General features: G+C 39.8%; 1 protein-coding gene and 1 long non-coding RNA gene across 3 annotated transcripts in view; one reads left to right on the top strand and one right to left on the bottom strand.

Moving 5' to 3' along the window:
* The window catches only part of slc38a10 (solute carrier family 38 member 10), a 141190-nt gene extending 118629 nt beyond the window's left edge, over positions 1-22561 (bottom strand). For both annotated transcript variants that reach the window (XM_060844922.1, XM_060844923.1), the window contains exons 1-5: positions 21364-22561; positions 17142-17259; positions 13522-13567; positions 3703-3796; positions 2637-2780 (exon numbers count right to left, since the gene is read on the bottom strand). In XM_060844922.1, the coding sequence (XP_060700905.1) occupies positions 2637-2780; positions 3703-3796; positions 13522-13567; positions 17142-17259; positions 21364-21453 (492 nt within the window). In that variant the 5' untranslated portion in view covers positions 21454-22561. The remainder of the gene's footprint in view (positions 1-2636; positions 2781-3702; positions 3797-13521; positions 13568-17141; positions 17260-21363) is intronic.
* LOC132828028 (uncharacterized) overlaps positions 22181-25860 on the top strand; it is a 65431-nt gene continuing 61751 nt past the window's right edge. Inside the window, exons 1-2 of the long non-coding RNA XR_009646067.1 lie at positions 22181-22778; positions 25325-25383. This is a non-coding gene — a long non-coding RNA (uncharacterized LOC132828028). The remainder of the gene's footprint in view (positions 22779-25324; positions 25384-25860) is intronic.

Raw genomic sequence — 25860 nt, 5'->3', positions numbered from 1 at the left:
ACCCCTTACCTAACACTACGGGCAATTTAGCACTGCCAATTCACCTGCCCCGCACATCTTTGGACTGTGGGAGGAAACCGGAGCACCCGGAGGAAACCCACGCAGACACGGGGAGAACGTGCAAACTCCACCCAGTCAGTCTCCTGAGTCGGGAATTGAACCCAGGTCCCTGGTGCTGTGAGGCAGCAGTGCTAAGTAGCTGAGAGATCCTTCACAGATGTTACTAGAAATTGATAACAGCAACAGGGAAATGGCAGATAGTTTAAGCCAATATTCTGCAGTCTTCATGATGGAGAACTCTGAAAGTATCTCAAAGGTATCAGATAAGCAAGATGCTGAGGAAGGTAAAATTTCTAAGAGGCATTCATTAAGTTATTGTAAAAAATAGGTATTGTATTAGCATGGACTGAGGATTGGTTAATACACAGAATACAAAAATTGGGATTAATAGTTCTTTTTCAGGTTAGAAATATGTAACTGGTAAAGTGCCCCAAGGATTAGTCCTAGTGTCTCAATTATTTACTCCCTATAAAAAGTGCAGCACAGAAGGATGTCGGTGTTTCTGTGCACAAAACGTTAACGTGCTAATGCAACTGCAATAATGATGATAATTGGAATTCTGACGTTTCTTGCAAGGCGATTAGAGTTGACAAAAAGAAGAAATGTTAAAACATGGAGAATTGCATATAGTTTTGGCTCCTGTATTTAAAAAAGGAGACACAGACTTCGGAAGTATCTCCAGAGGGTTCATGCGGTTGATTTCTGGGAAGGGGTTGGCATATCAAGAACAGTTGAACAGGTTAGGCTTTCATTCGTTTCAGTTTAGAAGAATAAATGGTGCTCTTATTTGAAAAAAAATGTTGAGGGAGCTTGACAGGGTAGCTGTTTAGAAAATATTTCCATTACTGGGGATTCTCAAGCTGGAGGACACAGTTACAGTCATTTAAAACTGAGACACAAAGGAATTTATTTTCTCAGGAGGGTAATAAATGTCTGGAATTCTCCACCCAGAAAGTCATGGAGGCAAGATCATGGACAGTATTAAACAGGTAGACAATCTTGTTTTTAATAAATAGGGGAACTGAAGGATATGAAGGAATTGGCAAAAAAAGAGGAGTGAGACCTGGGGCAGATCAGCCATGATATTGTAAATTGACAGTGCAGGTTTGAGATAAATGTTCTACTCATGTTCCCAATTCTCATGTCATATGTTCTAACATCTGAACCCACATTTTATTTCTGATTTTTGACCCATTTATACTACATCATTTTAGTACTACTGAACCCAAATGAGAACACATGCACCTGAGGCAATTACTGTCTTTCAAGGGGGGACAGAAATAATACATGTTTGAAATGACATTTAAAATTGTTTTCATTAGGCAATTTGTTTCTCTGCTCAGAAATAGAAATAAGGTCAAACTTAAATTGCTAAAGTTAATGTACATCAATATGCATTTATTTTTCCTTTTAAAAGTGAAACATTTACTACATTTTTAAAACAACTGAAAATAAAGTCCAGTAATCACTGCACTTCGTATAAACTTTCAACAAATGACCAGATCTGACCTAAAGCAACTCGTGATCGTGTACACTAATTATCAGACAAAACAATTACCTGCAGATATTATGAGGATTGAAAAAAATGGTACGACCTCATATACATATTCATTACTCTCATATGAGTGAGCAATTGATGAATACAACGTATTACTTTACTATGTCTACAGTACAGTATTATAAAGGTTCCACTGTGGCAATAACTGCAATATGTTCCTCAACTGTGTCCATCCCAGAGTACATTCACACATCTTAACAATATAACGATAAAGATTACTTCGACATACGTTTACTTTAATGCTTATCCAACAAATATTGCAGTTACTCAGAAAATGCTACTACAGCATTTTATTGGAGAAATTAAAATTAAATATTTACTAACCTGAATTTAAATCCCTGTTTTATTTGTGCTTTGCACATGGCCATTAACAGAAGTAAAATTAAAACGGGAATGCTGTACAAATGTGAAATAAAACCCAGTACATAAACCTGGCTTTTACATAAATGCATTTTAAGAATTTCTTACTGTTGACTTAATTTGAACTTTGCAAGCTTCTAATTATTTTTTGATAACATTAAATGATAAGAGGGGCAGTGAATTCTAAGTGTTAGTTAAAAATTAGCTTCGCTACTAGAAGTACCTAAGTAATCGATTCCATTGTGATCTGTTATCCAAAATTTAATGTTGATTTAAAAACGTGGAAATATTGCAAAGTTTTAATTTTACACTAAAAATTTGTCCAGGATTGTTTTTTGATTTGAGATGATCAAACATTTTGCAAACAATCATAATTCCATAGTCAAGACAACATTCTACTTTGTTAACATGTACCAATTTAGTTCCAACACATTTATTAATTTCACATTCAATTTTATCCTACTTTAAACAAAGTATTTATAGCTTTAATTCTAGAAATTTGCAATATACAGCATTACTAGTGAAAGTTTGAAGTTCCAATAAATACCACACTTTAAAAGAATAGTTATACGGATGCTGAAAACCTGCACACCAGAGGAAATAAGAAATGAAAGATTTTGAAGAATTGATAGTCAAATGTAAAAGGTAGGATACTCACGACAAACATGAAGAGTGTGTAGAATATGAGAGCCATAGCACTGAAGGACTGGATAGAGGCCATCATGTTCCGTTGCAAACTCAGTGGCAGCACTATAAATACAGAGACTGCAAATAGCAAGAATGCTCGAAATCCTGGAGTTACCTAAAGAAAAAAAAAATAGTGAAAGTGCAAAATGATGTTAGAATTCCATCGGGCCAATAGGTTACTGCACAAATTCATTACTTATAACAAGGTATGGTCCTGTAGTAAACAGATTACATGAACAAAAATGCAATATACCTAAAAATATAAATCATTGGAGTAATAATATTATAATTTAATCAGAGCGTTCAAACAAGGTCAGAACTAAGCAACATGAATCTTGAAGGGTTTACGGTTGTCACTTGAAACTCAAGATTAAATTGTAGTCTTCTATTCTTCGTTTATCATCTATTTTTATAAAAAAATTCAGATTTGCTCAAGGGAGTACAATAATAATGTCAGTTATAGACAGCATCAGAAATATAACAGCAGCAGTTGGTGTAAGGTCATTGTAAGGTCATCATAGAAGATTATTACTGTCAGAAAATTCAAAAGAATAATAGAATGCTATAGAAATCAGGGAGTGAGTTACAAACCTGTCAATCTGTTGAGAACTTAACTGACTTCACAAGCATTCAGAATGAAACTCAGACTTTGGTAGATACTTGCACCCCAAAATGAAAATATTGCCAGAAAGATTTGGCAGCTCATTTATATGCATGATTTTAGAGTGGTTTAATTATAGTGCAGCTTAAGAATTGAAATCAAAATGACAAAAGAAAGATGGAGTACAGATCAAATGTTTCCAAGTTTATGATCTGCATAACATATTATTGAGCCACTTCAGGAAGATCACCTCATGACTGCCACCGCCCCATGAATGGATAGTACTTCTATTAGCTCATTGTTTGGAATAACTAGATCATAAAACGTTGCATATTTTATTTGGCTGAGGGGTGCAACTACATAATTGCATTTGTGTGCCACTTTTGAAAGTAAACCTTTTTGAACTCAATTTATACTCTATGCAAAATCCACTTACCTGAAGTCCAAGCAATTGAGCAAAGAAATTGGATCCTAAATCAGCAATAACGACGTAAAAAGCGATACAGGTACCTAACATCAAACCAATCAAGCTAGAAAGTAAACAGAAGCCCATAATTAATAGCCTGAAACAAAACTTAACCCTCACTATTGACCCTAAGCCATAGCAAACTTAGAGGTAGCTGCACCACATGATATAAACTCACAGAGACCAGTGCATATCTTAAGTTTTATATTCCATCTGCAGGGTTTTATAGATTATTTCAGCTGGAATGATAGCAGAAACCTTCAACAAACCTCAATAAAATGAGCTAAATGTAAAAATACAAACAAAAATACATGTCTCTTAGCTCATACATTTGATCACTATCTAGAAACCTTTGGAGGAAATTTGAGGGTGGTGGAGGAGGGCTGTTTTTTCAGACTGGAGGCCTATGACCAGTGGAGTGCCACAACGATCGGTGCCAGGTCTGCTACTTTTTGTCATTTACATAAATGATTTGGATGCGAGCATAAAAGGTACAGTTAGTAAGTTTGCAGATGACACCAAAATTGAAGGTGTAGTGCAGCTTAAGAATTGAAATCAAAATGACAAAAGAAAGATGGAGTACAGAGTACAAAATTGGAGGTGTAGTGGACAGCGAAGAGGGTTACCTCCGATTACAACAAGATCTGGACCAGATGGGCCAATGGGCTGAGGAGTGGTAGAAATCACAAACGTGGAAGCTGCTACTGAAGAAAACTTTGTTACGTTGCTGTAGTGCATGATAGACACTGCTCGTGCTACATGGTGGTGAAGGAGAGGAAATGAATCTTGAAGATGGTGGGTGGGGCTACCAACGCAAGCAGGATGCTTTGTCCTGGATTGTTTACGCTTCAATATATTCTTGGACCTTCATCCATCTAGGCAAGTGGAGAATAGTGCATTAACTCCTGTCTTGTTTCATAGACGGTGGGCAGGCATCAGAGAGGTAAGTCCTTACCATAGAAATTTCTAGCATCTGACATGTGTATGCACACACATGCACATCAGTGTGTGTGACTACTGCAACTCCATTTTTCTGCTCCATAGTAACCCAAGGGTTGCTGATAGTGGTCAGTAATATTCATGCCACTGAATTTCGAGGTGGTTAAGCAGATTTTTCTTTTTGGAAATGGTCAGTGACTGCAACTTGTGTCCCAAAAATGTTAGCAGCCCAAATCCGATTATTGTCCAGGTCTTGTCATTTGAACAGACAGCCTTTATATTGGAAAAAAAACTCCAAATGGTGCTGGAAATCGTGCAATCATCAATGAATGATCTTGTGGAGGAAGAAAAAGGTCGTTGATGAAACAGCTGAAGATGGTTGGGTATAGAAACTTCTGGAGTGACAGATCACATATATATAGAATAAACAGTTATGTGGTTGTTATTAGACGAGTTTATAATTTCAGATTGTATTGAATTCATGGCAGATGGTGAAATTTGAAAAGATTTGAATCCATGCTGCCACAACCTTTGCCTGGGATTCCAGATTACTCATCCAGTTACAATACCACTTCTCCACCACTTCTCAAAAACTATTTAAAAGAAAATCTCCCTCTGAGGACACAGGCTAGAGTAGTCACTCACTTCGGCAATGAAAAAGTCACTGCTTCACAAAATCTCAAATTCTTAGGCTTTTCCAGAAGTAGATTCATATCAATTATAATATACAACTTTAAAACTATAGGGTAAAGGTAAAGTCATCCACTAGAGACCATTTCAAAATTATGGCAAAATACTTAGAAAAGTCAAATCACCAACCTAGCATTCAAGTTCAATTTACTGCAATACATTTATGTGGCAATGTAAAAGCAGCCCAGTACATAGTTACAAAGCAATTTGAACCACATCTTTTCAGGAAGCATTTCACAATACTGCATTTTAACCGAAGATGCAAAAAAGATGCCAAGCAGTAGAGACCTGTCCTTTCAGTCCAAGTCAATTACACTCTAATTACTGAAGAAAGGAAGTCTATAATTAGTGAAGAACATTGCTCTACAATTATTTGGCTGCATGGATTAGTTGTCAAGACTGAAATATTACAGTTTAAATTGTAAACGACCTCTAGAGTAATGTGATCAGCGTTCTAATAAGATACAAGTGTTAACCCTTAACAGTCTAAGATGGAAGCTCTTTTGATTTTATGTACCTTAACATCCTACACTTATTTCACTTACTTATTTTGTCTTTTCTTATCTGTGGAGCACTCAAGGAATTATTTTTAGGTGAGGAGCTGGCCTTGTGCTATTTTCCCTAGGCTCCTAATTCAGAAATTCAGATAACGTTCTGGGGACTCGGGTTCAAATCCCACCATGAGAGATAGTGGAATTTTAATTCAATAAAAAAAACATGGAATTAAGAATCTACTGATGATCACAGAACCACTGTCAATTGTTAGAAACACAATTGTTAGTAACAAAGACAGAATGCCCCTGGTGCTCACCTTCCACCCTACCAACCTTAGCATAAACCAAATCATCCGCCCACATTTCCACCACCTCCAAAAAGACCCCACCACCAGGGATATATTTCCCTTTCCACCTTCCGTAAAGACCGCCCCCTCTGTGACTACCTGGTCAGGTCCAAACCCCCTACAACCGACCCTCCTATCCTGGCACCTTCTCCTGCCACTGCAGGAAATGTAAAACCTGCGCCCACACCTTCTCCCTCACCTCTATCCAAGGCTCTAAAGGAACCTTCCACATCCAAATTTTTACCTGCACATCCACTAATATAATTTATTGTATCCGTTGCTCCCGATGCGGTCTCCTCTACATTGGGCAGACTGGGCGCCTCCTAGCAGAGCACTTTAGGGAACATCTCCAGGACACCCGCACCAATTAACCACACCGCCCCATGGCGCAACATTTCAACTCCCCCTCCCACTCTGCTGAGGACATGGAGATCCTGGGCCTCCTTCACCGCCGCTCCCTCACACCAGACGCCTGGAGGAAGGACGGCTCATCTTCCGCCACGGAACACTTCAACCCCAGGGCATCAATGTGGACTTCAACAGTTTCCTCATTTCCCCTTCCCCCACCTCACCCTAGTTCCAAACTTCCAGCTCAGCACTGTCCCCATGACTTGTCTGGACTTGTCCTACCTGCCTGCCTCCTTTTCCACCTATCCACTCTACCCTCTCCTCCCTGACTTATCACCTTCATCCCCTCCCCCCACTCACCTACTGTACTCTATGCTACTTTCTCCCCATCCCCACCCTCATCTAGCTTCTCTCTCCATGCTTCAGGTTTTCTGCCTTTATTCCTAAGGGCTTTTGCCTGAAACGTCGATTTTGCTGCTCCTTGGATGCTGCCTGAACTGCTGTGCTCTTCCAGCACCACTAAACCAGAATCTGGTTTCCAGCATCTGCAGTTTTCACCCTGTTAGAAACACATCTGGTTCATGAATGCCCTTCAGGAAAGGAAATCTGCCACTGTCACCTGGTCTGGCCTATATGTGACTTCAGACCCATAGAAATATGGTGGAGTTGTATCAATTGTTACGAAGACCCAATAAAGAAATGACGCTGGACAAACCACCTAGTGTTGCCCTATGCACCAAAAAGACAGCAACAGAAGCAGCTCTGTCAACCCCTCAAAATCTTCATCTTCTGGGGGCTAGTGGTAAATTGGGAGCACTGTCTAGCTGACTTGTGAAGCAACAGCCTGACAGTTACACTCTCAGAATCATATCTTACAGAAAATGTCTCAGACATCATCCCTGGATATGTCCTGTCCTATCACCAGGATAGATCCAGCAGAGGTGGCAGAACAGTGGTACATAGCTGGGATGGAGTTGCACTGGGAATCCTCGACATTGACTCCAGACACAATTAAGTTTCGTGGCTTCAGGTTAACGGAGAAAGAAACCTTTTGCTGGTTACCATAAACAGTCCTCCCTCGGCTGATGAATCTGTACTCCTTCATATTGAACAACATTTGGTGGAGGCATCAAGGATGGCAAAGGCACAGGGCAAAAGCACTGCTAATCGTGCTGGTGAGCTCCTAAAGGGCATAGCAACTGGACTGCATCTGAAGCAGGTGGTGAGGAAAACACCAACAGGGAAAAACATACTTGACCTCATCCTTACCAATCTGCTGGCTGCACATGCATCTGTCCATGACAATATCAGTAAGAGTGACCACTGAACCATCCTGATAGAGATGAAGTCTTGCCTTGACATTGTTCCCAATCTCCATCGTGTTGTGTGGCACTGCCCCCAGGGTAAATGGCACAGACTTGAAACAGATCTAGCAACACAAGGCTGGACATCCATGAAGCACTGTGGGCCATCAACCTCATGCCTAGCATATCCCACACTCAACTACCATCAAGCTAGTCAATCAACACAAGACAGTACAGGACAGCATGCCAGGAGCAGTACCAGGTATATATTAACATGAGGTTTCAACCTGGTGAAGCTACCAAACAGGGCTATTTACATACTAATCAGCACAAGCAGCAAGCGATAGACTGGGCTAAGCGATCCCACAGCCAACGGATCAGATCTAAGCTTTGCAGTCCTACCACATCTAGTCACGAATGGTGGCAGACATTTAACAACTCACATGAAGGGACGGTTCCACGAATATTCTCAATGATGAAACAGCCCAAAACATCAATGCATCAGCCCAAAACATACGAGGTTGACGCATTCACACCAATTTTCAGTCAGAAGTGCTCAGCAGCCTCCTCTAGTGGTCCCCAGCATCACAGATACCATGCTTCAGCCAATGGGGGCACTGTATACTGCAAAAGCTATAGGCCCAGAAATCATTCCAGCAATAGTACTTAAGACTCGTGCTCCAGAACTTGCCACTCCCCTAGCTCACCTCTTCCAGTACTGCGACAACACTGTATCTACCTAACAAGTGGAAATTTGCCTAGATATATCTTGTACACAAAAAGTAGAACAATCCAGCCAGCCAACTGACACTCCACCAGTTGACTCCGAATCATCAGTAAAGTGATGGAATGTGTCATGAACAGTGCTACGGAGCTGCAACTGCTCAGCAATAACCTGTTCAATGATGCCCAGTTGGGTTCAGTCAGGTCCATTCAGCTCCTGATGTCATTACAGTCTTGGCTCAAACTCAGACAAAAGAGCTAAATTCCAGAGGTGAGAATGGTAGCCCTTGACATCAAGGCTGCAGTAAACCAAGCATGACATCAGGAAAGCCTAGCAAAACTGGACAGTGAGGCAAACTTTTCACTGGTTGGAGTCATGCCTGTCATAAAGAAACATAGTTATAGTTGTTGAAGGTTAGTCACCTCAGCTCCAGGACATGGCTGCTGAAATTCCTCTGGCCCAATCGTTTTCAGCTGTTCAATTAATGACCTACCCTCAATCATAAGATCAGAATTGAGCAAGTTTGCCTCGGATTGTGCAACGTTCAGCAGTATTCAAGACTCTTCAGATAACGAAGCAGTCCATGTTCAAATGCAGCAAGATCTGAACAATATCCATGCTGGAGTTCACAACTTGCAAGTAATATACGCACCACAAAAATGCCACTAAGATACAATCTAACCACTCTGCCTGGATGTTCTACAGTGTCACCATCACTGAATTCCTCACTATCAACATCCTGCACTTAGCAATGACCAGAAACTCAAGTGGGCTTGCCACATAAACACAGTGGCTACAAGAGCAGGTCAGAGGCTAGGAATACTGCGGCAAGTAATTCATCTCCTGACTCCCCAAAGCTGCCCAATTGCCCAATTACAATGCCAAGTCAGGAGTATGATGGAATAATCCCTACTTTTCTAGCTGGATATAGTTCCAACAATACTCAAGAAGTTTGACACCATTCAGGACAAAGCAATTCGCTGGACAGGTATCACAAATGGCCACTTCCTCCACCACCTACATTCAATAGAACGAGACGCACTACAGAAATTCACCAAAGATTCTTAGCCAGCACCTTCTAAACCCAAAACCACTTCTATCAAGAAGGACAATGGATCAGATACATGGAGATATTACCATCTGTAAGTTTCTTTTGAAACCATTCACCATCCTGATTTAGAAACAGATTATCGTTCCTTCACTGTCACTGTCAAAACCTGGTATCTCCTCCCTAAGGAAATTGTGGGTCAACCTACAGCATGTGGAATACAACCATTAAAAAAAAACTAGCTTCCCACCACCTTCTGAATGGCGATTAGGGCCGACAATAAATGCTGACCAGTGACATCCATATCCCATAAATGAATAAAAAACATCTTGCAATAGAGACAAGCTACTAGCTTTAATACAAAGCTATTAACGTTTCCTCCAGATTTTAACACGTCGTTCGTAGCTCCTCCTGTAAGGAAATTTGTCATGATATGTCATGCTGATCTATAACCCCCACACTATTTTGCATTCCACTACAATTAGGCCAAATTCCCTTTCTACTGCCCTTCTCCTTTCCCTCCAGAAGAGATTTCATTAACTTTTCAGTTCCGATCAAGTAGCTGAAGCAATAATACATTTTTCTGAAAGCCAATTCAGAGAAAGTGATGACCTTGTGATATTATCACTGAACTGTTAATTCAGAGACCCAGGTAATGTTCTTAGGACCTCGATCCAAATCCCACCACGGCAGATGGCAGAATGTGAATTCAATTTTGAAAAAGTCTAAACTAAGGTCTGAAGATGAAACCATTGTCAATTGTTGGAAAAACCATCTGGTTCACTCATGTCTTTTAAGGGAAACTTCCATTATTCCTCAGTTTGGCCTACATGTAACTCCAGACCTGCAGCAATGTGGTTGACTGCCCTATGGGCAATAAAATGCTGGCCTCACCAGCAATGCCCTCATCCCATGAATGAATAAAAAAAATTCTTCAACACAGACAACCAAAGTAGTATCCCTAAAAAGCATGCAGTACCACCTACACAATACATCTCCAAAAAGGTTAAAACAGAGGAAGACCAACTTGGATCAACACAGGAAACATATTTGTGGTAATTCCCCTCCAGCCTCTGAAGGCAATTAAAGGCATTCCAGGAGACCACAAAGACACAGTAGCACATCCCACAACAATCAGCTTATCTTCCACCTGCAAGTATGTTGGCCACTTTAGAACTATTTCCAGACTCTCTTGGCTTATCTTGCATTCTCCATCCTCCTTAAATAAAACTTCATCAAAAAATCCTACAGTCTGCATTATGATCTTCAAGAAATCCCTCTAATTCATCACGCCTGCTTTGCAACCTATACCAACTACTGGTCCACAAAGCTTCCAATTTAACACCCTACATAGGCTAGCCTATCTCTAGCTACAACATCTAAACTTGGAACACTTCCAAGAAATCTGCAGCCTTTAACTCTGGGATAGAGATTCCTCTGCTGTCCTCATCACAATACATGCCTACAGTTAATGAAGCATTAAGCTACAGAATTCCACTCTAAATGCAGTTCCTTTCTCAAGGCTCTTTCTGATACTGATCAAACTTTTAAATAACACTGCTAACTTCAGTTCATTTTTGTCTGCGCTTTTATGAAAAGTCTTGAAACATTTCTCTACAGAGTTATAGGCTCTCTTTGCACAAACTTTTGTTTTTGAATTCATTCAGTTCTGCTTTGAATCACTGCAATCCTAAGAATGGTCACTCACTCTACACAAAGTACTTACAATATATAACCCAAATCTATCTGGAGTCAACTTTAATTTCATATCCTCCCTAAACTATATCGCTCAAGTAGACTATCCACTTTTCTGAAGCAAAACCTTCTATCATTAAATATTTTAAGAGAATCTCCTCAAAGTTCTATGTTTTCCTAGGGTAAAAAGCGCCAATCCCTCGATCTATTGTAGTAACTGAGGAATCTTAAAATAATTGTTCTACAAAAACCTTTTCCAAAGTCTATATTTCGACTTGATAAAGGAAACAAACCATATACAGCATTCTAGATTTAGCCAGATAAATAATATTTATCGTTTTATATTCATTAACTTGGCAGTAGATCCTAATACTCTATTCACTCTTACAACAGTCTTGTTATATTGTTCATGGGGCTTCCACAACTAGTGCATTAAAATGTCCAGGTTCACTTCCCACTCAGCAGCCTCAAGCAGGATACCAGCAGAGTACAAGTGCTTGACATCACCCCTATCCAAGTGTATTATTTTGCTTTTATTCATCTCACAGTAAAAGACAAATGGCAAAACACAAGCCAATTGCCCCACAACCAATCCAAAATCTAAATACTAATCCAATAGCACTTAGCCTTGCTTACTTACAATTTGAGAATCTCTCTTTCCCATCAAACATCAGTTCAAGTTTAGAGCACTATGGGTAACATCCTGCAGAACAAGCTTAAAACTGTCTTTAAAACTAAGGATTAAAACCTCAGATTGGTTAACCAACTCATCTTTTGCTAAGCAACTTACAACGAGCAAATTAGCATGATTTACAGTCCTGACTTTAATTTGGAATAAATATTTTTATAAAGGCATTCAAGAAGGAATTGCATGATTAGTTGCTTAAAAATAGCATGCAAGGTATGGCAGAAAAGCAGGAGATTGGCACTAGATAATGATGCATATTTAATGACCAGGTCCAGACATGATGGGCCAAATGGCCTCCACCTGCACCAAAACAATTCTGCGATTCTGTAGAAAGTTGACCAGAAAATAGTAGTCCAACATCTTCATTAAGTTTCAAGTACTTCTGTTTTCAAAATTAGCACACGGAACATAGGTAGTTAAGACAACAAGTTTGATGAAAATCTAAACAAAGTTACAAAGAACACCTTTTTCACAGACATCCATGATTCCAAAAAGATATGCTCATTTAGAGAAGAGAACCAAAGTGTGTTTAAGATTGCCTTAAAATCACTTCTTGCCAATCAACAAACAATTTTGTACAACACTGAATGCCAGAGTGAATGCAGCTAATGTTTGAAAAAAGATTGACAGGTATGACTAAATGAGAGAAAAGTATTTACTAACTATGTTTAGATTCTGATGAAAACAGATTTAAGTTTTTGTAAATCGTGATTTTTAAAATCATGTTAGCTAAGGGAAATTTAAATTTTCCACTATGGATATGTGTTAAAAGCAAGCTCCCTTATGGTAGTCACAACAGTTAAATGTAGAGAGCGTCTAGCAGTCTTCTCCAATGCTTTGTTAGTTTCCCCAATATCAAAATCCCACCAAGTCAGCATGACATTTTTCATAACAACGACCGATTAAATCTGAATGTGTGCACCAACTGACAGAGTTCCAAGCTTGTGATACTTTGAGCTTGAGGCCTTTACTCTAAAACGACAAGGTTGCACCTGCCTTCACTACTCATTGTTGTTAAAACTGAAAGCTACTCATCCTTTCAATTAGATTTGATCTTAACCCAAGTCAGTGTTAAGGCCAGCAAGCTACTCAATGGAATTAAATCACCCAGGTGACAGCTTCACAAGAAAAACTGAGTATTTCGATACAAATGGGTGGTGCCTTGGTAAATATCTGTAACCTCTTGATCTTTTTCTCTATTACGAACTGCATAATCCAGATGCTTCAGGATTACATGATTCTCAGTAATCATATGTTGAACCTCATAAAAGACAGATTTTCCCAGTTGATCTCGTAACAGGCCTTCTTCAAAGAGACAATTAGCACAAGGTAAGGACTGGTGTGACAACAATTTCTTTGGTTCAATGTTAAACGTAACTGTTGCTGTGGAATCATGGCTTGACAAGTTATCTAGGTTTTATGACAGCTTTAAAGTGTAGTGCAAGTCTGCTTAATGAAAGAATATTATTGATTTTAAAAAAAACTACCTTGAATTGTGGAAGTCAAGCTTACCTGGTCTCAACCAACATTTTGCCTGCTTTTCCATAGGCATGAAAAGCTAAAAATTAAAAATAACTGATTAGAACAGCACAGCAGTACAGGCATTTAGAATAGATTTGAACTTATTTTCCATTACATTTCAGGATAAAATGTTATATGGCAAGTTAGATGCGACAGAAATAATTTGAATATATAAAAATTCCCAAAGTATACAATCAATCTTTGTTACATTTTGTACTATACAGAGAGCATTAGCTTCTACCATTGCTGAATTTTAGTGCAAGGCATTAAAGCACTAAATACCATTTAATGGTGAGTGTAATTCCACAAGGATACATTATTGTTAATAGGTGCTCTTGGCTGCAAATAACATTTAAATGCTGGTTTCAAAATATTATTTCAAGGCAAAGAGGAAGAACTCTATCTAAAAATATCAATAATTGATGGTACTTCCTTATGGAACACATTCCCTTCGAAGAGGAGTATATTAATAAATTCTAAAATACCGAAATATCAATTATGATTTGAACACCAGTCAGCAGAATTGTAGTAAAAAGTCCATTGCCAGGTCAGCTATCTCAAGTTCAGTAACATAAGACTGATGGTTTCTATGAGATATCAGGACACCTAATATGTTGGTAAAGTACTCGCACATATTGTATACTCAACTGCAATGACCATTCTTGCTTACATCAAGAATAGATTGACATAATGGTCAGATCATGAATTCAGAACTACTTTAAATAAAATGGCAGGGAAGTTGAAAAATCTCAGCTTGCTGGCTGCACATTATGAAGATTGCAATGTCTTCTCAAAAACTCAATAAGATAAGCCACCTACTGTTGCATGATGTTTACATTACAGCAGTATTCAGTCAATATTACAGATATCAACAGCTATACAATTGAAATTGTTATATTCTCAGCAGAGTGCAGCAAGAAAAAAATTAAAGTGGCCAGCGGAAAGGAAATTACGACATCAAGAAAACTCTATGGGTAAAGATCTATTAGTGATAATATGTACCTATGGAATCACCTATCCTAAAAGAGCACACACTGATGTTTAGAAATAAAGCTGCTGGTGGAAAAAGGTCAAAAATAGAAATCAGGATTCAGGGTTATTTTACACACAGGCTGGATGAAAAGTCTGTACGAGACATCAAAGTGGTCAGAGTAGAACATGTTACACTTTCACCTCTTCGCTTGCCACTTCTGTAAAGTCCTTATTTACAACAGTTTTCCCAAGTACCATTGTGATTTATTCAAAAATTAACCCATATGCTCTCCCACTAACTTTTAGGGCCAGTGGCTTATCTACTCAATCTCCTGAGCTTTCCCCTTTTCCTTTTTTCTAGTCTTATCATCCTACTTAACTGCAATCTGCCACAAAAACTCACCTCTACCCTTTATCATCTTGGATTCTGAATTTTATTCCTGATTGTGGTTCTCTTGGATAACCAGCTAAATTTAATCCTACCAGAATAATTGCTCTGTGACTTAAGCCATATTCCCTCAGTCCTTGCCTAATTTCCTCATTCAACTTCCCAACCTATGCCTTCAATAAATCTTGGCCTTCCCTTACTGATTGTGATCACCATGAAAATGGCACTCTTTAAACAACCACTGTTGCCAAATCCCATTCAAATAGCTATCAAATCCAACTCCATCTCCTCTTCAAAAAACTTCTCCAGTCCACCCAATTCAGTGGTCATCCCTCCAAAACCATACTACCTACTTTCTTTAAAACCCGTCTTTAAAAAAACTTCCTCAAAAAAACAAATCATCAAACCTTCTTTTTAAATTCTGTTATTTCACCACAGTTTCTTACGTGCAATAAATGCAAACTGATATTGTATCAAGATTGATCATTCATTTTATAAACGAGGTAAAAACAATGACTACAGATCCTGGAAACCAGATTCTGGATTAGTGGTGCTGGAAGAGCACAGCAGTTCAGGCAGCATCCAAAGTGCAGCGAAATCGACGTTTCGGGCAAAAGCCCTTCATCAGGAATAAAGGCAGTGAGCCTGAAGCGTGGAGAGACAAGCTAGAGGAGGTGGGGGTGGGGAGAAAGTAGCATAGAGTACAATGGGTGAGTGGGGGAGGGGATGAAGGTGATAGGTCAGGGAGGAGAGGGTGGAGTGGATAGGTAGAAAAGGAGACAGGCAGGTAGGACAAGTCCAGAAGAGCTTCAGGGCAGAGGAAATGACCTGGGAGTTGCAGTGGGAGAGGGACTCCCTGAGATTCTTGTAGAGAGAGGAGGATAACTTCTTCAAGGCATGCATCCTTGCAAGAGGATTTGCAGTTGGGTTAAAAACAAGGTAAAAACAATGACTGCAGATGCTAGAAACCAGATTCTGGATTAGTGGTGTGGAAGAGCACAGCAGTTCAGGCAGCATCCAAAGTGCAGCGAAATCGAGGTTTTGGGACAAAGCCCTTCATTAGGAATAAAGGCAGTGAGCCAATACAAACACAGAGTAAATCCACTTACGAGTCATTGAGTCAGAGATAGACAGCACGGAAACAGACCCTTCAGTCCAACCAGTCCATGCCAACCAGCTATCCCAACCCAATCTAGTTCCACCTGCCAGCACCTGGCCCATATCCCATGGCCCTTCCCATTCATATACCCATCCAAATGCCTCTTACATGTTGCAATTGTACCAGCCTCCACCACTTCCTCTAGCAGCTCATTCCATACATGTACCACCCTCTGTGAAAACGTTGCCCCTTAGGTCTCTTTTACATCTTTCCCCGCTCACCCTAAACCTATGCACTCTAGCTCTGGACTCCCTCACCCCAGGGAAATGACATTGTCTATTTATCCTATCCATGCCCCTCAGGATTTTGTAAACCTCTATAAGGTCACTCCTCAACCTCTGACACTCCAGGGAAAACAGCCCAAGCCTCTCCCTATAGCTCAAATCCTTCAACCCTGGCAACGTCCTTGTGCATCTTTTCTGAACCCTTTCAAGTTTCACAACATCTTTCCGATAGGAAGGAGACCAGAATTGCATGCAATATTCTAACAGTTGCCTAACCAATGTCCTGTACAGCCACAACATGATCTCCCAACTCCTGCAACCAATAAAAGAAAGCATATCAAACGCCTAAAGCAGGAAATATTAAAGAGGGTGCAATGGATTACATATAGTGAAACAGTTTCAATCATACGCAAACAAATACCCATTCAGAACAAATATATCTTCCAGCTACTGAATTCAAGTGAAAGGCAATTCAACACTTGCACTCAATTAACAAGTTACTAAAAAATTAGAATACAACCTAAATTGTTAGATTACCAAAGTCCTTAATGTTCTATAAGTCAACATTAGAAAAGAATTGTAAAGTGGAAATGAATTGCAACACCCCACCACCTGGACAGCTAGTAACATGGAATGAGTTGATTTCTGTGTGATTCAGCATCAGTGATACTAGAGGTTCATGTGAATGGGCAACAGTTCAAGACAGAACTGGGCACAGGTATAATATTTCTCAACTGTAAGATAAACAGTTGACAGCACACTGATAACAATATTTGAAGTTGCTGCATTTTAGTTTAATGGTGCAGAGGATAATTTCAACATTTAGAAACGCGTCTCTATTAGTGCAGTCCCACAAAATATATCTTACCTAGGCCTGGGTATGTCCTGCGCTTGCTGGTGTTTGCTGACTTCACCAAAAACATGCAGGACTGGTGAGTCATCCAGGAACAGAAGAGAAGTAGGACAACACCAAATGCGATTCCACACTGCAAGGTAAAAGAAAAATCAGGAGATAAGATATCCATGGTAATTTGAAAGCAGCAACAAGAGTATAGACCACGTAAGAACTGATCCCAAAGGTTGTACATTAGCAGTTTTAAAAATACCTATCAATAATTCGGTCCGGAGAAATTACCTGTAGTGTAGACTGGATTCAGAAATCTGAACCAGACAAAAAATTGCCCTCAAACAGTATTTGATAGGAATATGTTAGACTGTAAACTAAAACGAGAATTGAAAATGACTTTCAATTCAGTTCATCAAAACCTAAAAAAAATTCTAATATAATTCTAAAACAGTTGTGTAATTCCCTATTTACCAAAGATAACAGCATCATGAGACCTCAAAGAGCTGTTACCCCATTTGCAATCTGCCCAGGTCCAGCTAAGAGTTCCATACTCAGGATTACAAACAAACTTTCAGTCAAAATGGTAGAGTAACTTAACTTTTGCAGAACAGCGATCCTTCAGTAAAAGCAGTTGAAGATACAAGGAAGCAACAAAAAAACTAGAGACATGTTGGATTGGATAGGTTGAAGAAACTAAACGACCTACCCTTGAGCTGATCATTACTATAATCTTACTTACCAAAATACAAAGGAATAAATAAGGCAAAGCCAACTTTGGCCAAAGCTCCACCACCTTATGGTAAGTATGTGTTTTTTTTAGAGATTCCAGGTAGGATGGAACAAATTCTAAAGTGAAAGGAGGGGTCATTCATGATCTTTGTTGTTCTTCCCTGGACTAGCAGTCATGGGATGCACCAACACAAAGAACTCCAATGTGCGAGGTTGTGCATCCTCAAGGAGTTGCTGTAGTCCTTCCAGTCTGAGTAAACGATTAGTTAACCAAAGTGGAAGCAATACTTTAACTTGCTTGTTTTTGAACCTTGCATCATCCAATCTTTTTGGCTCTGGAATAACAAAGACAATATGCTACGGCGAGAATCAAGGCAAGCAATTTTAGGACTTCTAGGCATGCTCCTGCTCTCCTCCATTTCATACCCAAACAATAAATTATGAGGAACAGTCAAGTTGCAGGTTTATGCTGGAACCATTAGTCCATCAAGAATGCACTTCACTTCTGGGCCTGGTTTGATGAGAAAATAGCATGCACAGAGAAAGATTTTTTTTTTTAAACTCTTGCTTTTGTAAATTATGCAATTCTTCTACGGAACTCGTCATCGTCCCCATCTTTTCACCCGAGTCTGCACAAATCTGACAGACAGTCAGGATGATCTTTGGGTTTTTTGGGTGGAGTTTGGTGACAATTGCTCAAAAATGTAACTGAATCAACCATGTAAATCCTTGCAGGTATAAGAGCAAGTCAGAGGTTAGGAATTCTCTAATGAGTAACTTTCCAGCTGATTCCCTAAATGCTGTGCATTATCTATCCAGATAATAAATACCAAGAATCATTCTGACTTTCAGGTCTGTGTAAACTCAGGGAAAAAGCTAAAAGTCCAAGAATGAGGTTCACGGAGGCTGATGTTCAGATTTAAATCAGATTTAAATCAACATGGTAACATCTTCCAATGTGACGTTTGGAAATATAAATTCAATGCAAATAATGTGCAGTTGTCATCAAGTCTTGACAAAACATTGGCTGAATAAAAAGGTAATTGAGGAATGACCATGACCCAAACCTCCCTCCTTCCCTCTACTGCTGGGATTGCAAAATCATGAAAGTCACGATGATGCTTCAAGCTATTACTGACAATGTAACTTTACCTAGCTAAATACAACAAGACCGCCTGTGTATACTAATAATTTTCCTAATTATCCACAATTATAATAGAGATATCTTTGAGTTTGGAGACGATTTGTAGCTCAGGTTGAGTCCTGGATGTAAGTTTGCTCGCTGAGCTGAAAGGTTCATTTTCAGAAGTATCATCAGTGAGCCTCTGGTAAAGCACTAGTATTATGGTCAGATTTCTATTTGTGTTTAGGTTTCCTTGGATTGGTGATGTCACTTACAAGATACCTTGTAAGAACTAGAACAAACAGTAGATTGGACAAACAGGCAGAAAACTATCCACCAGGATACATGAATATCAACTAGCCATAAGACGACATGACCCACTATCATTGGCATCCTTACATACAAAAGAGGAAGGACACCACTTTGACTGGGACAACGCATCCATCCTAGGACAAACCAAACAGAGACATGCAAAAGAATTCCTAGAAGCATGGTATTTCAACTGAAACTATCAACAAATACATCAATTTGGATCTCATCTATCACTCTCCGAGAAAAAGAACAGAAAATGGTGTCACCAACCCAAGGAAACCTAAACACAAGTAGAAAGCAGACCATAATACCAATACTTTACAGGAGGCTTACTGATGATGTTATCTAGTATCGTGAAGAAATGTCTGAAAATGAACATTCCAGATATCTTTGAAATTACTATAAAGTATGTATAAGAAATGTGCTGCATGTCAGGCTAAAAATTGCTGATAAAACGCAGGCTAGGAAAGGTGATGAACAATCAACTTGTAATTCCTTTGAATACTAAAACACCAAATTGCTGTTGTTGAAACAAAGAAAAGGTTTGCCATAAATTTCAACAGAACAATTATTTCCTGGATGTAAGAGAACATGTATTATTTCTGAGCAAAATACCCCCTTTTTGTCATATGAGCTGAAGCCAGGTGGCAAGACAGCAGCAATAATGTCAGATATACCAGTAGTAACAAACAAAAAGTTGTCAATAAGAAAAGATATAACCCTACTGGCAACAACCCTGGATCCATTATGAACGTACATCATGGCAGGCATAGTGGCCTGTAATATGATCTGTACATATGAACTGTGACAGCAGTTGTTATTGAAACTCCTGGATCATATTTCCACAGAATTATTCACAAAGCTATAGGCACTACACACAAATGTTCTCTAATTAACAACTTTGGATTATTTCTTGATAAATCAGTCCTAGTGCAATCATGTCTTCAATGCAACTTCTGATTATAGACACCACATATGAAGACACCCAAGTACTGACAGTTTTTAACCACACGGGCTGCACAAGATAAATACAACCTCAGTTTGATGTTTTATGATAAACAATTTTACCAAGGAGGAGCTTCAAGGTTCCAATCTAATTCAGATGATGTCAAAATGCAAGATAGCAGTCATTTATAACCACTGAATCTTCAGAGTCCTTTTTTGATAAGCCATTTTGAGTCTCCACAGTTTCAATCTTATTACACATTCCAAGGAGCATTTGCAAAACTATAAACTAATCTCATGATTGAGGTATAGAAGGAAATTGTATCACACTTCCCTAACACCATACCATCCCCATCAGAAGTGACCCAAAGCATTTTCTTACAATGAATTCTTAAGAAGGACAGTCACTTTTGTACAGGTGAATACAGGACCAATTTTTTGGATACAAATCTCCCAAAAATCAGAGACAAAAATCTGTGAATTTAGCAACACCATCATCCAAAACCCACAGAACTTCCTGTTATTTTATAACTAGTGCCATGAAATCTTTAGCATTCAAGTGAATCACTTAAACAGGCCAGAATTTGCCCACAATTTAGATCATACAGCATTTCCTGCAACGTTACACTCCCTCAGTGTTACACTGAAATGTTTACAGATATTTTTCTTTCATCAAATTCTGGAGTGGAGTTTCAGTGCACAATCTCCTGGTTCAAAGCAAAATAAAGTTCTACAAAAAGTGAATTAAAATGACAGTAAAATTATTCAAGATTACAAGTCAGATATGGGTGATCCAGAGATTTCAGCACACCTTAGTTGATATTTTAAAATCTACAATAGGAATATGGAGCTTTAAATGTAATATTCTGCAAAAAGGAGTTTATTTACTTAGTACTGCACTGATATTCTAATCTCAAAAATGTGTTTAATTCTCAGAGTGGGGCATGAAACCATGGCCTTGTGACTCAAGGTACCTAATTTGCCAGTGAGTCAAACAGAAACATATGTGTAACCACATTCGTTTAAAAATAAAACATCCGCACGATGGTAAAGATGTTATATTTGTAAAAAAAAGACTTCCAACACTTCGTACTGCCTTGCGTTAGAGACCTGTAGCCTGACATTTTCACTCACCTGTTTGAAGCAGAACGGCATGGTGAGCACACTCACTCCCACGATACTGTTCACCACATTCATGATGAGGCCCCAGTTTGAAGTAGCCATGTTTAACCAGTTTTTTTGGGGGGGAAAGATATCGCAGAATCTCAAAATGCGGTTACAAAACACGTTAGACTTCTTGGCTCGTTTCTCTTCGACGTTGCGAATTAAGTTAATGAAGGACAGATACACATCATCAAGCAGGAAACAGCTGCCTACTGAATTTTGTCCTCATTAGCGGATGAGAATCGAACATTATGTTCCCAATCCCAACTTGTCATTTGCGAACAGAAAACTGACCCTGCTAGTTTGAACGGTGTTGCAACTTTTTAAAATTCTGCAAGAGCTTGAAAGGGTGAAAAAAAGCTGGAGCGTAAGATAAACAAAATACTGTACCAAACAAAACACTCCTGGGACGGGATCGATTAAGTGATCCTGGAACATAAGTTATATATAGCAAAGGAAATTTACCATGTCAAGTAGACTGAAATAAAGCAGATAGATAACAGAATGGGAATATTAGTTTAAAAATCAAAAGCTTAAGAGATAAAATGCAAGGATAAACAACGCCCAAAAGAAAACAGGTCTGAAAATTCAGCGTGCATCGACAAAGAAAAACAAAGGGAAAAGACTGCAAATCAAAGTTTGCCTGCAGGTAAAAGCGTGAAAGATTCAGCAAGTGAAACGAGGCGTGGAAGAGTATTCAAAATAAATTCAAATGGGTGTCGGAGGAGTGAGGGAGAAAGTGGAGCAGCTCAGCAGATGGAGGGGAAAGCACCAGGACCGTGACGTGGCGAGTCTTCGAGCAAAAACTTTAGCGAAGGAGGGCTTGCTGGGGACCGACGGAGCGGCGGCTCCTCGGGGAGAGGGTAGCTCTCACTCCCTGTCCACCGTGTCCGGCCTACCGGCCGCCGGCTCTCAAACGAGACCCTCCCCTGACCATCGCCACCACTGCCAACCCCTAAATTAAAAGTAACAGCCCGCCGCCTGGTCGCCAACTTCTTGCCGTCGCGAGGTTAAGGATGTCACAGGCTGAGCACCCACTTCCTGCAACAATAACTTGCTGTTCTTTTTCTTTACTACCTCTCTCTCTCCCTCCCCCCGTGGGGCTGCTGTCAACTCTCTGTCCTCTCCTCCCCTCCCCCCAACAATCACACACTCCTTTCACCGGCCCCGTCTCCAGGAAGTTTCCGGCTTAACGACAAGTGTACCGCCGACCAACGGATCGCCTCCCGCTTGGGGTCCTCCGAGCGCAGCGCCGCCCCTCAGGCGAGGAGGTCTCACGACAGTTGTCAGTCTGCTGAGGCGGGAGTCGGATTTGATTGTGGTTGCTAACCGACGCACCAGAGAGAAACGCCAGCAGGAAGGAGACGCCTAAAGTTTCCAGTCAGGTGTGATTTTTTTGAAAAAACAAAAGATTTGTTGGAGATCTGAAACAAGCAAAAAATGCTGGAGAATCCCAGCAGGTCTGGCATTTTTCGAATCTGGTCTGATTCTTGCATAAAAATAACACTAAAGAATGCTGGAAATCTGAAATAAACAAAGTCAGAAAATTGCTGGAGAGAGAACAGCATTATCATTTTGAGTCCTAATGAAGAAGGGTCAGAGCAAGAGTATTGTTTTCTCTTTACTGGTGCTACCAGACCTGCTGGTTTATTCTAGCAATTTCTTTGTTGGTTTCAAGTGAGAATGTTCTTTGGAATTTGTTTCAGATTTTCGGCATCTGTATTAATGTGTCTGTATATCTGTAGCTGATGATACACCATCACCACCCTCAGAAATAAAGACTATCTGTTTTCTTGAAGCTGTTGTGTTCCGACAGTCTGCTGCAATAGTCTTAGAATCAAGTCCAGCTCAGCACTATCCTCATGACCTATCCTACCGGCCAATATCCCTTCCCATCTAACCAATCCACCCTCCCCTCTGACCACAGGTAGTGCACAAAAGCAAGATCCATGTTACACATCAAGGAAATACTGAAGAAGGGTGATAACATACTCAAGACTGTTTCTGACTCCACAAGTGCAGACAATGCATAATGACAATAGTAGCAGTTGGGACTGTCTATTGGAGAAAATAAATCGAAGAGGAGATTTGTGAGCAAGCTGGACTGAATAAGTAGGGAGATGTTTCCCCTCATAAAAGAAACAAGAACAAGAAGGCTTAGATCTGATATGTAAAAGAAACAAGGGTGATATGAGAGAATCTGTGGGAACCTAGGGAAGTGATTGCTGGGCCCCTTGCTGAGATACTTGTATCATCGATAGTCACAGGTGAGGTGCCAAAAGACTGGAGGTTGGCTACCGTGGTGCCACTATTTAAGAAGGGTGGTAAGGACAAGCCAAGGAACTATAGACCTATGAGCCTGATGTCAGTGGTAGGCAAGTTGTTGGAGGGAATCTTGAGGGACGGGATGAACATGTATGAGAAAAGGAAAGGACTGATTAGGGATAGTCAACATGGCTTTGTTGTGGAAAATCGTGTCTCATTAACTTGGTTGAGTTTTTTGAAGAAGTAACAAAGTGGATTGTTGAGGGCATGGCAGTAGATGTGATTTTTATGGACTTCAGTAAGACGTTCAACAAGGTTCTGCATGGGAGACTGGTTAACAAGGTTAAATCTCATGGAATTCAGCCAGAACTAGCTATTTGGATGCAGACTGGCTCGAAGATAGAAGACAGAAGGTAGTGGTGTACTTTTTTTTCAGACTGGAGGCCTGTGACCAGTGGGTGCCACAAGGATCAGTGCTGAGTCCACTACTTTTGGTCATTTATATAATTGACTTGGATGTGAGCATAAGAGGTATAGTTAGTAAGTTTGCAGATGACACCAAAATTGGAGGTGTAGTGGACAACAAAGAAAGTTACCTTGGATTACAATGGGATCTTGATCAGATGGGCCAATGGGCTAAGAAGTAGCAGATGGAGTTTAATTTAGATAAATGCAAGGTGCTGCGTTTTGCGCAAGCAAATCTTAGCAGGACATATGCACTTAATGGTAAGGTCCTGGTGAGTGTTGCTGAACAAAGAGACTTTTGGAATATTGTGTGTAGTTCGGGTCTCCTTCCTATTGGAATGATGTTGCGAAACTTGAAAGGGTTCAGAAAAGATTTACAAGGATGTTGCCAGGGTTGGAGCATTTGAGCTATAGGGAGAGGTTGAATAAACTGGGACTGTTTCTCCTGGAGCGTCGGAGGTTGAGGGCTGACTTTATAGCATTTTATAAAATTGTGAGGGGCATGGATAAGATAAATAGACAGAGTCCTTTCCCTGGAGTGGGCAAGTCCAGAACTAGATGGTATAGGTTTAGGATGAGAGGGGAAAGATATAAAAGAGACCTATGGGGCAACCTTTTCACACAAAGGGTGGTACACGTGTGGAATGCGCTGCCAGAGGAAGTAGTGGAGGCTAGAACAATTGCAGCATTTAAAAGGCATTCGGATAGGTATATGAATAGGAAGGGTTTGGAGGGATATGGGCCGGGTGCTGGGAAGTGGGACTGAATTAGGTTGGGATATCGGGTTGGCGTGAACGAGTTGGACCAATGGGTCTGTTTCCGTGCTGCACATCTCTATGACTTTACGACTAAGTAATTAGGATATGGAATATGTTATTTGGAAATGAGGCAGGTTCGGTTGAGGCATTCAAGAGGGCATTTGATGATAATTTGGATAGAAATAGCCTGCAAGGGGTAAAAGCAGGAGGTTGGCACAAAGGTGCAGGCACAATGAGCCAAATGGCCTCTATCTGGTCTGTGACACTTCTGTGATCCTGTGACCTGCTGAGTTACTCCAGCATTTTCTGAGTTTTAGATTTCCAGCATCCACTGCCTTTTGTTTGATTTGGAATATTTAGCAGCTTCTATGTCAACTTTTGCAGATTTTTTAAAATTATAATTGTTCAAATTGTATAAAAGAAATCCTTGTTATTTTCTTCAGTTACTCCATCGCATGAACTGAATGTGCGACCATTGCCTGTTTTGCTGCTTCAGCATGAGGTAAAATTATTTGGCACCTAGTTTAACATTATTGTACTAACTGAATCAGGTAACAGTCAGGTAATCTGACCAGAAGTTCCCAAATGGTGGGTCATCACAAGATTATTATTCAGGAGGAGGATGAAATTGAAATGCATTTGATAAATGGTTGCAATTCATTTTCCAGTGAATGGCAAATCTTGTAGCATTTTCTTCTGCTGGAGGAACCTTGTCAATGTAAGGTTGCCAATTCTGATGGAACATATTCCTGGAGGTTTCATCAGGTGACATGCTGCCTCCAACAGCTTGACCCTCACACTTCCATAACTTGACACTCAACATATTCCTTCTCGTGGTTTACCATCTTCCAAGGCCACTCAAGAAGTAAACACGATAATTTTTATCAGATTGGAAGGTTCTTGATCATTGCCTTCCATTTTGAATCTTTTTATGTGAATGAACAAAACATTAATTTTTTTAATCACCCCTATGATTTGT

Source organism: Hemiscyllium ocellatum, chromosome 25 (assembly GCF_020745735.1).
Source record: "Hemiscyllium ocellatum isolate sHemOce1 chromosome 25, sHemOce1.pat.X.cur, whole genome shotgun sequence".
Classification (NCBI taxonomy): domain Eukaryota; kingdom Metazoa; phylum Chordata; class Chondrichthyes; order Orectolobiformes; family Hemiscylliidae; genus Hemiscyllium; species Hemiscyllium ocellatum.
Note: the sequence above shows the minus strand (reverse complement) of the source record. Positions and strands in the feature narration are given on the sequence as shown.